At 36.9% G+C, this 11,331-nt stretch overlaps 1 protein-coding gene across 1 annotated transcript in view; it reads left to right on the top strand.

Annotated features, from left to right (window-relative positions):
• Positions 1 to 1,135: 1,135 nt before the first annotated feature.
• Positions 1,136 to 11,331, top strand: part of MCM8 (minichromosome maintenance 8 homologous recombination repair factor) — a 34,692-nt gene continuing 24,496 nt past the window's right edge. The window contains exons 1-7 of the mRNA XM_043986888.1: positions 1,136 to 1,183; positions 5,297 to 5,444; positions 5,679 to 5,762; positions 6,835 to 6,917; positions 7,064 to 7,213; positions 8,171 to 8,274; positions 9,035 to 9,233. Of these exons, the coding sequence (XP_043842823.1) occupies positions 5,300 to 5,444; positions 5,679 to 5,762; positions 6,835 to 6,917; positions 7,064 to 7,213; positions 8,171 to 8,274; positions 9,035 to 9,233 (765 nt within the window). The 5' untranslated portion in view covers positions 1,136 to 1,183; positions 5,297 to 5,299. The remainder of the gene's footprint in view (positions 1,184 to 5,296; positions 5,445 to 5,678; positions 5,763 to 6,834; positions 6,918 to 7,063; positions 7,214 to 8,170; positions 8,275 to 9,034; positions 9,234 to 11,331) is intronic.

Below are 11,331 nucleotides of genomic sequence, written 5' to 3'. Positions count from 1 at the left end.
CTGAACAGCCCCTTTGACTTTCTGCGGGGAGGGTGAGGAGAAGGGCCCGGGTGGACGCTGCAGAGACCGCGCGGGTCCTCGCCCCACGGACTGACCTGGTCAGGAGGGAGGAGGGACCCTGCTCACGGCTTGGGGCCCTGTAGGGGAAGCCGGACTTGGCGTTTATTTCAACTTTCGCCTGTTGCCTCCCATTCCCACCCCCACTCCTTGGGGATTCCGTCATCTTCTGTGACCTCTGGGCCATGGCCTCTAGATTTTTCAAACCAAAGTGTCCCCCCCCCCCCCCGATTTGCTTCCACCCTCCTTTTACGTCAGAGGTTCTATGCCTTCGTAGTCTGGGGAAGCCTGTGGGCCCCTTCTCAAAATAATGTTTTAAAATGCATAAAAGAAATAGGATTAAAATGGAAACGAATTATATTAAGATAGTGATCTAGACACTTAAAAAAAAGTTCAAGGGTCCCAAATTAAGAACCCTTGTTTTTAAAGTTTTTAACTAAATTGTGTTTGCAGGTGTAGCACTCAGATTGACCATCTATTATTTCTCAGCTTGCTACATCACTGGGCCCACCTCCTTTTTTCAACTATAGGTTCCTGGGTGATATCTTTTCTGCCATTTCTTTTACCCAGGTTACCTTCGTTGGTACACTACAGCTTCCACTTAAATGCCCTTCATACATCTGTCTCCTACCATGTCACCTATTTTGATTGGAGAGTACCGTGATTTATAGCTATATAAAATTATTAAGAGAATGTTAGTTTTTTTTTTTTAAGATATATTATCCAACAGCTGGGGATTATTGAATCCTGCACATTTTTCTGAATTTAATTTACCCCCTTTTGTATTTAACATCTGGGCCAGCTCATCCTCCATCTATGGTGACTTTCTAAGATACACTAAAGGGACCAACCCATTAATTTCCCATCCATTTGGATTTCATAATCTGGTTAACATTCTTAATCTACTTGGGTTGGGTTTTTTTTTTTTTCTATGTAGATTGATAAACTGATTTGTTTTGAATGACTATGGGTCCTGCTGAGGAGGCCCTCCAATATTCTGGTACTTCATATGTTTAACACGATGTCATCTGAACAGGAATATCCAGAGGATATCATTATCTATTGGGGACTCCTTATATTTGGAACCTACACAAAGCATCCTCTGTGACACTGGTGGACACCTTCGGTGAGCATATATCTTTTTTTTTTTTTTTTGGCGGGGCAATGAGGGTTAAGTGACTTGCCCAGGGTCACACAGCTAGTAAGTGTTAAGTGTCTGAGGTCAGATTTGAACTCAGGTAGTCCTGAATCCAGGCCCGAGCTTTATCCACTGCGCCACCTAGCTGCCCCCGGTGAGCATATATCTTAATGCTTCATACCTTGCTTAACACTGATAATCAGAAGATCATAGAACTATTATCTCTGATTATATCTGTATGTCAGTCCACAAACATGTAAGTGACCACTGCATGCCAGGCACCGTACTTGATGCTGGCAACAAAAATACAAAGAATGAGACAGTATCTTATGTTCATAGCTAAGTAAATATAGAATGTATGCCAAATAATTGCATAAGTTGTTGGTGGGGACCAACAACTATATATGAACCAGTACAAGCATTCTAAAGGAGGTAGCACTTGGACTGAGCCTTGAAGGAAGTTTCAAAAGGCTGATGGGCAGAGACAGAGCATTCTGTGTATGGGGGAGCCCCCTTTGCAAAAGCAGATACTGCAGTTATATCAGAAGCAGCAATGTGGCTGGAATGTAGGAGTAAAGGGAAGTGGTGTCCACTCACCCTACAAAGAAAGGTTAGATCTAGACCAGTAAGTACTTTAAATACCAAACAGGAATTTCTATTTTATTCTAAAGGCAAGTAAAAGTTTCTTGAAACTACAATCTGTTGCATACAAAACATATCTAAAAGAGCAAAGATATGCATGCATAGTCATCTTCATGTCTTCCCATTAGAATGTGAGCTTCTTAAGTGCTGGGACTGTTTTGACTTTATAGCCCCAGGTCTTAGCACAATACCTTACATATAAGTGCTCAATGAATACTTGATGACTGACATATATAGGATAAAAATGATAAAAATATATCAGGTGAATTCAAAAAAAGCAGGAGTTGTAATCATGCTATCAGACAAAGGAATTCAGTTTGGCAGCTGTGGGGAATGTAGGTTGGAGAGGAAAGAGCTTGGATTCAGGGCTGAGAGGTGATAAAAGCCAGGTGGTTGTAGTATGAATAAGAGAAAATTAATGTGAAAGATGTTGTAGTGTCATTAACAAAATTTAGCAACTGATTGGATATAGAGGAATGAGCAGGTGAATAATTGAGGATAAAGTTTACATTGTGAATGTATATTTCTGTAAGAATGGTTGTACCTTCCACAGGAATGGTGAGAAGTCGAAGATAATGAGGTTATTTGGGGGCATGTTGAGTTTGATGTTGATGAGATATCCAGATAGAGATGTCAGGCAGGCAGTTGGAGATGCAGGTCTAAAGCTCAGGAGGGAAATGAAGGCCAGATATATTAATTTTGTTAAATCTATGGGAACATTAAGACAAAATGTAGAGAGAGAAAAGGACAGAGCCCAGGACAAAGCCCTGGATTACATTCAGCCATAGGAGCTCGTACATGAATAATGATCCTACAAAGGAGACAGTAGGATTGGTCCAACAGATAAGAAGTAAGCTACTACAGAACCGTGTCACAAAAACCCAAAGAGGAGAAATTTTTGAGAATAAGGAGGTTGTCAACCTTCTCCTACAGTGTCAGATGCTACAGAGATGCCAAGAAGGATGAAGACTGAGAAAAGGCTGTTGGATTTAGCAAGAAAGAAATCATTGGTGACATTGGGGAGAGCAGTTTAATGTTAGGGACAGATGCTAGATTGTAAGGGGCTGAGAATGACTAGATGGTTGAAAGTGGAGTCCATGAGTATAAACAGTTTTTTCTAGGAGTTTGGGCTGTAAAAGGGAGGACAGGCATAGACTTATAGTTTGAGAGAATGGCAAAGTCAAGTGAAAAAATATTCTATAATTTTAAGAAATGCATGGGCAACATCTTGTTTTGTTCTACCAAAGAAAATTCTTTTTTACAATAAAAAAATGGGATATTAGCCAGTTGTGTGATACTGAAGCCGTGGTCTAGAAAAATTGTAGAAAAATCTGCAAAAGCCTACCTATTTCCCTTCTCATTTTTCAGTAAGAGCAATCTCAGCATGTGTAGTCCAGGGAAATCTATAGGCAGTGTGAAACAATGTTTTTATATGCTAGAACAATGTATAATACTAATAGTTCATATTTATATAGTGTTTTAAGGTTAAACTAGTGCTTTCCTTAAAAAAAAAAAAAGCCATGAGGAAGGGAGGTAGTTCAAGCATCATTGTCCTCATTTACCAGGAAACTGAATCTTGGGCATTTTATATTTACTTTGTACATTTTCCACTATGTCAGGTGTACTATTTGGCTTCACAGTTCAGGTTAGAACAGAGAGCTGGGTTTGAAGATTTACAGAAAATTGGCACTCAGAAAGCTAATGTAAGCATGAGCTTTATTACTATGAAGCGAGCAAACAAGCAAAAACAAAAGCAACACATACAGACCACAGAGATTCAGCCACGTAAGACCAGGGTCACTCAACATGAGGGAGTGGCAAGATCTCAGGGAAGTATGCATTCACAGTGGGGTAGGAGTAGGGAAAGTCTTTATAGTTTAAAGATGGACCTTGTAGGGACAGAAAATCAGCACCAGATACGGGAGGGGATATTCTTAATTGGATGGAGTTTGCTGGGAGGAATTTTTCCATTTGCTGGACTAGAGGGGTTTCCTAATAGGGACCAGAAATTAAGTGAGGGTTTTGAGGTGGTACTCCAAGAGTGGGTGTCAGTGCACAGCTGCTGCAGTTGGACAGGAACCTCATACAGTCAGGAATAGCAGTTATACTTAGGAACAGAATGAATTAATGCAATGGAAAAGTATGGACTATATGTTGTTGCATACATATTTATTATGGTCATTAGGATTACTTAGCCTAAGTGGCTTCATATTAGTGTCCTATCACTTATAACTACAATCTCATATATTTTAAAAATCACGATTATCATGCCAAGTCAGATCAACAAGGATTTATTAAGCATTTACTATGTGCTAGACACTGTGTTAAATGCTGGGGTTAAAAAGAAAGACAAAAACAATTTCTGCTTTTTAAGCAGCTCACAGTCTAATAGGCTAGACAACATGCAAACAGCCATGTACAAACAAGGTATATACAAGATAAATTGGAAATAATAAGATTAAGGAGGACCAGGAAAAGCTTCTTGCGGAAGGTAACATTTTAGCTGAGAATTGAAGGTTAGGAAGGAGAGCTTTCCAGACATTGGAGACAGCCAGTGACGAGGTCAAGAGATTGAGTATCATGTGAGAGGAACAGCAAGGAGGCCAGCATCACTGCATCATAGAGCATGTGGATGGAAGTAAGCTGTAAGAAGACTGGAAAAGGAGAAAGGGGTCAGGTTGTTAAGGCCTTTAAAAGGCAAATGAAATTTTATCTTTGATTCTGGATACAACAGGAAGCCATTGGAGTTTATTGAATAGGAGGGTGATAGGATCAGACTCATGCTTTAAGAATAACAGTTTAACAGCTGAATAGAGGATGGACTAGCATAGGGAAAGATTTGCTAGGGAGACCAATCAGAAGGCTATTGCAGTAGTGCAAGTCTGAGGTGATGAGGGCCTGCACAATAATCAATGTCAAAAGAGAGGAGCGATCATATACAAAAGACATTGGAGAAATAGAATTGCTAGAATTTGGCAACTGATTGGATATGGGAGGTGAGTGAAAGTAAGGAGTCAAGGATGACACCTACATTGCAAGCCTGGGTGACTGAGAAGAGGGTGGTAGCCCTCAACAGTAATAGGGAAGTTAGTAAGAGGGGAGGTTTTGTTAGGGAAAGATAATAACATTGAATTTAAGATACCTACAATACATCTAGTTTGAAATGTCTAATTAAAAGTGAGATAATATTTATAAAAAAGCACTTGCACAGTGACGGGCCCATAGACAATATGTAAATACTTATTCCCTTCCCCAGAGATGGGAAGACGAGATGTGAGACTGGAGGTCAGGAGAGAAGGTAGGGCTAGATAAATAGGCCTGAGAGTCCTCTGGATAGATATAATTATGATTACTAACAGATTGCAATCTATTCCATTACTTAAAATATATTTACTATTTCGCATTTTCAGGTGTTAGCCATATGGCTTTGGCTAAACCCTTTTAAATTTCTCTCAGTAGGGTATGAGTGCCAATTGTAGAGGCAGAGGATTTGGGCGAGGAGGATTTCAAAGCTGGAGAAGAGGAAGAGGTGGTTGGGGCTCTGGTAAAGGGAGAGGAAAAGAACAAAGAAATGATGGGAAGAAAAGTACAGACAAGCATGTTTCTTGTAAGTATGACACCTTATTTTTAAGTATTTGGGGCTCGAGGAAGAAGAACTAAAGCTCCTGCTGCATGACAGTTGATGGTATACATCATGGGGTGGGGTAATATCCAGAGGCTGTCGAGAGTCTTATGTTGGAGTTTTTTATATCATTCCTTTGAAAAGAGATGTTTTAATTGTTTAAGAAGCTTTTTGAAGAAGTTTGGGGAATGGTTAATCATAACCTAATATATCTTTCAGTACAAAACCCAGAATCTTGGCCACGGCAATCGACTCTCGACCAGTTCATACCATATAAAGGCTGGAAGCTTTATTTCTCAGAAGGTAAAGAGTGAAGAGAATAAATGACATTGTCTTGGCCAGTTTTGGGAACTAATTTATATTCCCAACATGGCATGGGGGAAGGGTTCTATATTTGGAGAAGGGGACTCAGCTTTGTACATAGGCACTGGATGCAGAGAGAGGCAGGAAGACTGAGGTTTAAAACCTTTCTCACATACTTAGTTTGCCTTGTAACATTGAGCAAATCACTCAATCTCTTTGTACCTCATTCCCTTCATCTGTAAAATGAGGGGGCTGGACTTGATGACCTTCACCAGCCCCTTCTTACAGTCAGACTGTATCCTATAAATCCCGCTTCTGCCACTTCCTTTTTTGTGACAGTGGCCAAACTACTCCATCTCTCTGAGCCTTGGTTTTCTCATCTTTTAAATAAAACGGCCAGATTAGATGGCCACTGAGGTATTTTCCAACTTTAAACCTGAACCAATCTGGATGGGATTTAGTTATTCAGTAGTTTAAACTGAACCAGGCATTGTGGTGTACTCATATAGTCCCAGCTCTCGACTGAGGCTGGTGGATTTGTAGCGGGCCAAATCAATCAGGTATCCACACAGTCCAGCATCAATATGGTGAACCCCAACCCTGGAAGCTGAGAATATCACAGTGCCTAAGGATGGCTGAACCAACCCAGTTCAGAAACGTTAGCTCAAAGCTCCCATTGCTAATCAGGATGAGATCAGACACTCAAGTGGTCCTTGGCTATGTGGACATTCAATTTATCACCTAGTTTAATATTCTTTTCATGACTGGGAATGTCACGTAAGCTTTTGTATAGAAGGAAAAATTTGAAACAGGAACAACCTTAGAGATCAGATAAGTAAGCTGAGGTTTCATAGAAATTAAGTGACTTTCTCAAGGTCATTAATGGGGGGGGGGGGGAGCGGCTGTGGGGAGGACATAGAACATAGATTTCCTAATCCCAAATCCTTGGATATTTCTCTTAGACCATGAGACCTCTGTAATGTTTTTATGCATCGAGGTGTGTATTTTTGTAAATATGCATACATATGTACATACATAATCCTTTTGATACTGACAACATATGTTGGATTAGTTTACAGTGATAGCTCTCCTTTTCTTCAGAAGATTCAGGCATTTGAAAATTTTTTCACAAAGCACATTGAATTGTATGATAAGGTAAGAATCCCATATAACAAAATTCTTGACTTAGTGTGTAAGCAATATATATTTCCAAAGTACTTATTGAAAATACTCTTTTAAAAATTCAGATATGAAATTTTGCATATATAATGAAAATACGATTTTATGTCTTTATATTTTAGGATGAAATCGAAAGAAAAGGGAGTATTTTGGTAGATTATAAAGAACTGACACAAGATGATAAATTGATTGACTTGATACCAAACATAGCAACTGAATTGAGAGATATGCCTGAAAAAACATTGGCCTGCATGGGTCTGGCAATTCATCAGGTAAAAATTTTGAAAGGAAGCAGATTTCATCAGGGTAATCCTTTCAAAAATACTGTTGTATTAGCCTTCGCTAAGAAAACATCTCTAATTACCAGGACTAACAATATTCCTCAGTCTAAGACAGGATACAATGACATACACACTATATCCCGTAGATACTATAGTTTAATAATGTGAACAATAATAAACATTTATACTTTCCTCATGAATAGGTAGTGTAGTCCTATAAAGAAGTAGATAGTATAAGTATTCCTACCATTTTACAGGGGGGAAACTGCAGCTCACATGTGTGTTTTTTGCCCATGGTCACGTGACTATTAAATTGCAGGAGCTCAGACTCTTAGATCTGAAGATTCTAAGCCCAGTCCTTCTGATTTTCTTTAATGATTCCTCTTGGGAGAAAATTAATTTGGCTATATTGTTGAATGTATCTGTTATCTTAAATAATGCTGCTCTGTCGAATTATTTTATCATTTGCGTGGAGATGGTTAATTTAAGTTTTACTTTGAGATTCATGTTTGTCTAAATTTTTTCCCTAGACTTGTAATTTCATTGGTATGGAAATGCTCTCCACCACTTGAAGTGAGGTCTCCCAAGCCTCTAACATTATACTACATTGACTTTCTAATTTGTTTTTATGTATATAGTAAAACATTCTTTATAGAACCAAGCCAGGTAATAGTGACATGAGGCTTCCTTGTTGACTCTTTACCCTGGGAGACTTGTTATCCAGATCATAATGGAACCAGAAATAACAGACAGGGAGTATGAAACCCAGCTTTGAAACCATGAGTCAGGCCTAATGGCAGTCACTTGACATGGCAAAAGCATAGCAAACTGCAGAGTAATCTTTCATAGATGATAGAACTAACCAAAGGATTATTAGAATCCTTATTAGCTAAAATGTTTCTCTACATCTCTATAAAATAATAAGTCGTCTCTATTTTACCTATCTAGATATTAACAAAAGATCTTGAAAGACATGCAGCTGAATTACAAGCCCAAGAGGGATTATCAAGTGAAGCAGAAACAATTGTAAATGTACCACAAATCATTGCAAGGTAAAGAATCAATTTGTGTTATAAAATTTCTTAGAAACTACTTAAGAGAGTTTTTATTCAAAAGAATCTAACATAGAAAGGATATTCATTTAGGTCTGTTTTGTTGATGTAAACCAATTCTAAGTCTTACAAGGAAAATGTGAAAATTAGAATTTTTGAATGTTCACATACATACACACTGAATACATACTGATGACATTACTACCTGGATTTGTTAGTAATGGCTATGGGGTAGTATTAAGTTACTGGTATCTTTGTGACCAATTTTGTTATATTTTATACAAATTATGAAACATGAAAAAATGAATGAATTAATTCAACCTTACTAGTTAAGACTTCAAAAAATTGCTATTTAAACACAGATATAGCCATCTTCATTGAAAGGAAGTAGATGTAGCATGACATAAGCTTTGCCTAGAATTGATAGGTAAAAATTTCAAATAGTGCTGTTTTTTAAGAAGCAATGAAAGTTATTGATTTGGAATTTTTTTTTCTCAAATAATTTCTTAGGCAGGACAGGAGGAAAAAAAGTCCCTGTATCTTTAATGATGTCTTCACTCTGTCACTTCATATATAATTTTATAATTCAGTAGTATTTTCTAAAAGGTATATATAAAAGTATTACATCTTTTTTTCATTATATTTTTCTATTTTTCTTTATGAATCTTTTATATCTATCTATCTATCTATCTATCTATCTATCTATCTATCTATCTATCTATCTATCTATCTATCTATCTATGTCTTTCCATTATTTTAGGGTATACAACTATGACTCCCTAACTCAGCTGAAAAACGTCCGAGCCAATTGCTATGGGAAATACATTGCTTTACGAGGAACAGTTGTTCGAGTCAGTAACATAAAACCCCTTTGTATCAAGATGGCTTTTTTGTGTGCTGCCTGTGGAGAAATACAAAGTTTTTCTTTTCCAGATGGAAAATACAGTCTTCCCACAAAGGTAATTTGAAGTCTTCATTTTCAAAGAATTTTTTTTAACACTTAAAGAATAAATAGTACTAAATGGAACCATGAATATAATGAGTTTAGTATGTGCTCCACCTCACTTCATTTTTCAGAACCCCTTTTTTGTTGTTGTTGTTTCTTTGCTTCAGTTGTTTCAGTTGTCTTTGACTCTTCATGACCCTATTTGGGGTTTTCTTGGCAAAGATACTGTCCATTTGTATCCTTTGACCATTTATCAATTGGAGAATGACTCATATTCTTATAAATTTGACTAGTTCTCTATACTGTGTATTATATACCTACAGTATTCCATTGATCCACCATTCTATTCCTTAGCCAATACCAGATAATTTTAGTAATTACCATCTTATAATAAGAAGATCTGGCACCACTAGACCTCCTTCCTTTATTGTTTTTTCCCCCATTAATTCCTTTAACATTTTTTTTTTGGGTGGCGTAGTGAGGGTTAAGTGACTTGCCCAGGGTCACACAGCTAGTAAGTGTCAAGTGTCTGAGGCCGGTCCTCCTGAATCCAGGGCCGGTGTTCTATCCACTGCACCACCTAGCTGCCCCTCATCTTCATTTCTTTTTTTTTTTTTTTTTGGTGAGGCAATTGGGGTTAAGTGACTTGCCCAGGGTCACACAGCTAGTGTGTAAAGTGTCTGAGGTCAGATTTGAACTCAGGTCCTCCTAAATCCAGGGTCGGTGCTCTATCCACTGCGCCACCTAGCTGCCCCTATTTCATTTTTAATACTAATGATTTGATTTGATTTGATTTTTTTAAAAATTATATTAACCAATGGTTTCTTTTATTTGCTTTTTTTTATAAGACTAACTCTTAATTGATTAATTCATACTTTACTTACATTCAGTCTTATTCATTTCACCTTTGATTTTCAGGATTTCCAATTTGATGTTTAATTGGAGATTTTTAATTTGTTCTTTTTCTACTTTTTAAAAATTGCATACCCAGTTCATTGAACTGTTCTTTCTCTATTTTAATGATGTAAGCATTTAGATTAATAAATTTTCCTTGTGCTGCATCCCATAAGTTTTTATATGTTGTCCCATTATTATTCTCTTTAATAAAATTATTTAGTGTTTCTATGATTTTTTAAAAATACTCATTCTTTAAGATTAGATTATTTAGTCCCCAATTATTTTTTAATCTGTGTTTCCATGGTCCTTTATTAAATGTAATTTTTATTGCATTATGATCTGAAAAGGATGCATTTAATACTTTTGCTTTTCTGCATTTAACTATTTATGGTCAAAAGGTCAACTTTTATAAAGGTGCCATGCTGCTAAGAAAAAATATTCCTGGGGGCAGCTAAGTGGCGTAGTGGATAAAGCACCAGCCCTGGATTCAGGAGGACCTGGGTTGAAATGCAGCCTCAGACACTTGACACTTACTAGCTGTCTGACCCTGGGCATGTCACTTAACCCCCATTGTCCCGCAAAAAGAAAAGAAAAGAAAAGAAAAAATATTATTTTCTATTCCCATTCAATTCTTATCAAATGTCTGTAATATATCATATATATTAATTTCCTTGACTACTATCTTATTTATTTTTTATTTAGATTTATCTAGTTCTGAGAGGGGAAGGTTGGAATCCCCCAATATTATAGTTTTGCTGTCTTTTTCCACCTGTATTTCATTTACCTTTTACTTTAAAAATTTGGATGCATTTGGCACATATATGTTTAGTATTGATATTATTTCATTATCTATGATACCTTTTAACATTATGTAGTTTCCCTGCTAATCAATTTTAGCTTTAACTTTGTCTAAGATCATGATTGCTACATTTTTACATTAGCAATGAAGTATAATAATTTTTTCTCTAGCCCTTTATTTTGACTCTATGTGTGTTTCTCATTTTTAAATTTGTTTCTTATAAACAACATATTGTTGAGTTCTGGGTTTTGATCCATTCTGCTATCTATTTCCATTTTATGGGCGAGCTCACCCTATTCACATTCTAAGTTTTAATTAGTAGTTGTGTATTTCCCTCCTTCCTATTTTTCCTCACTGTTTCTTCTTCTCTCTCTCTTTTTTTTTAAAATTCATTTTTTTATTTAGTTATTTAATT

This window comes from Dromiciops gliroides, chromosome 2 (genome assembly GCF_019393635.1).
Source record: "Dromiciops gliroides isolate mDroGli1 chromosome 2, mDroGli1.pri, whole genome shotgun sequence".
Lineage (NCBI taxonomy): Eukaryota > Metazoa > Chordata > Mammalia > Microbiotheria > Microbiotheriidae > Dromiciops > Dromiciops gliroides.
The sequence above is the reverse complement of the archived record's forward strand: the minus strand, read 5'-3'. Positions and strand labels throughout refer to the sequence as shown.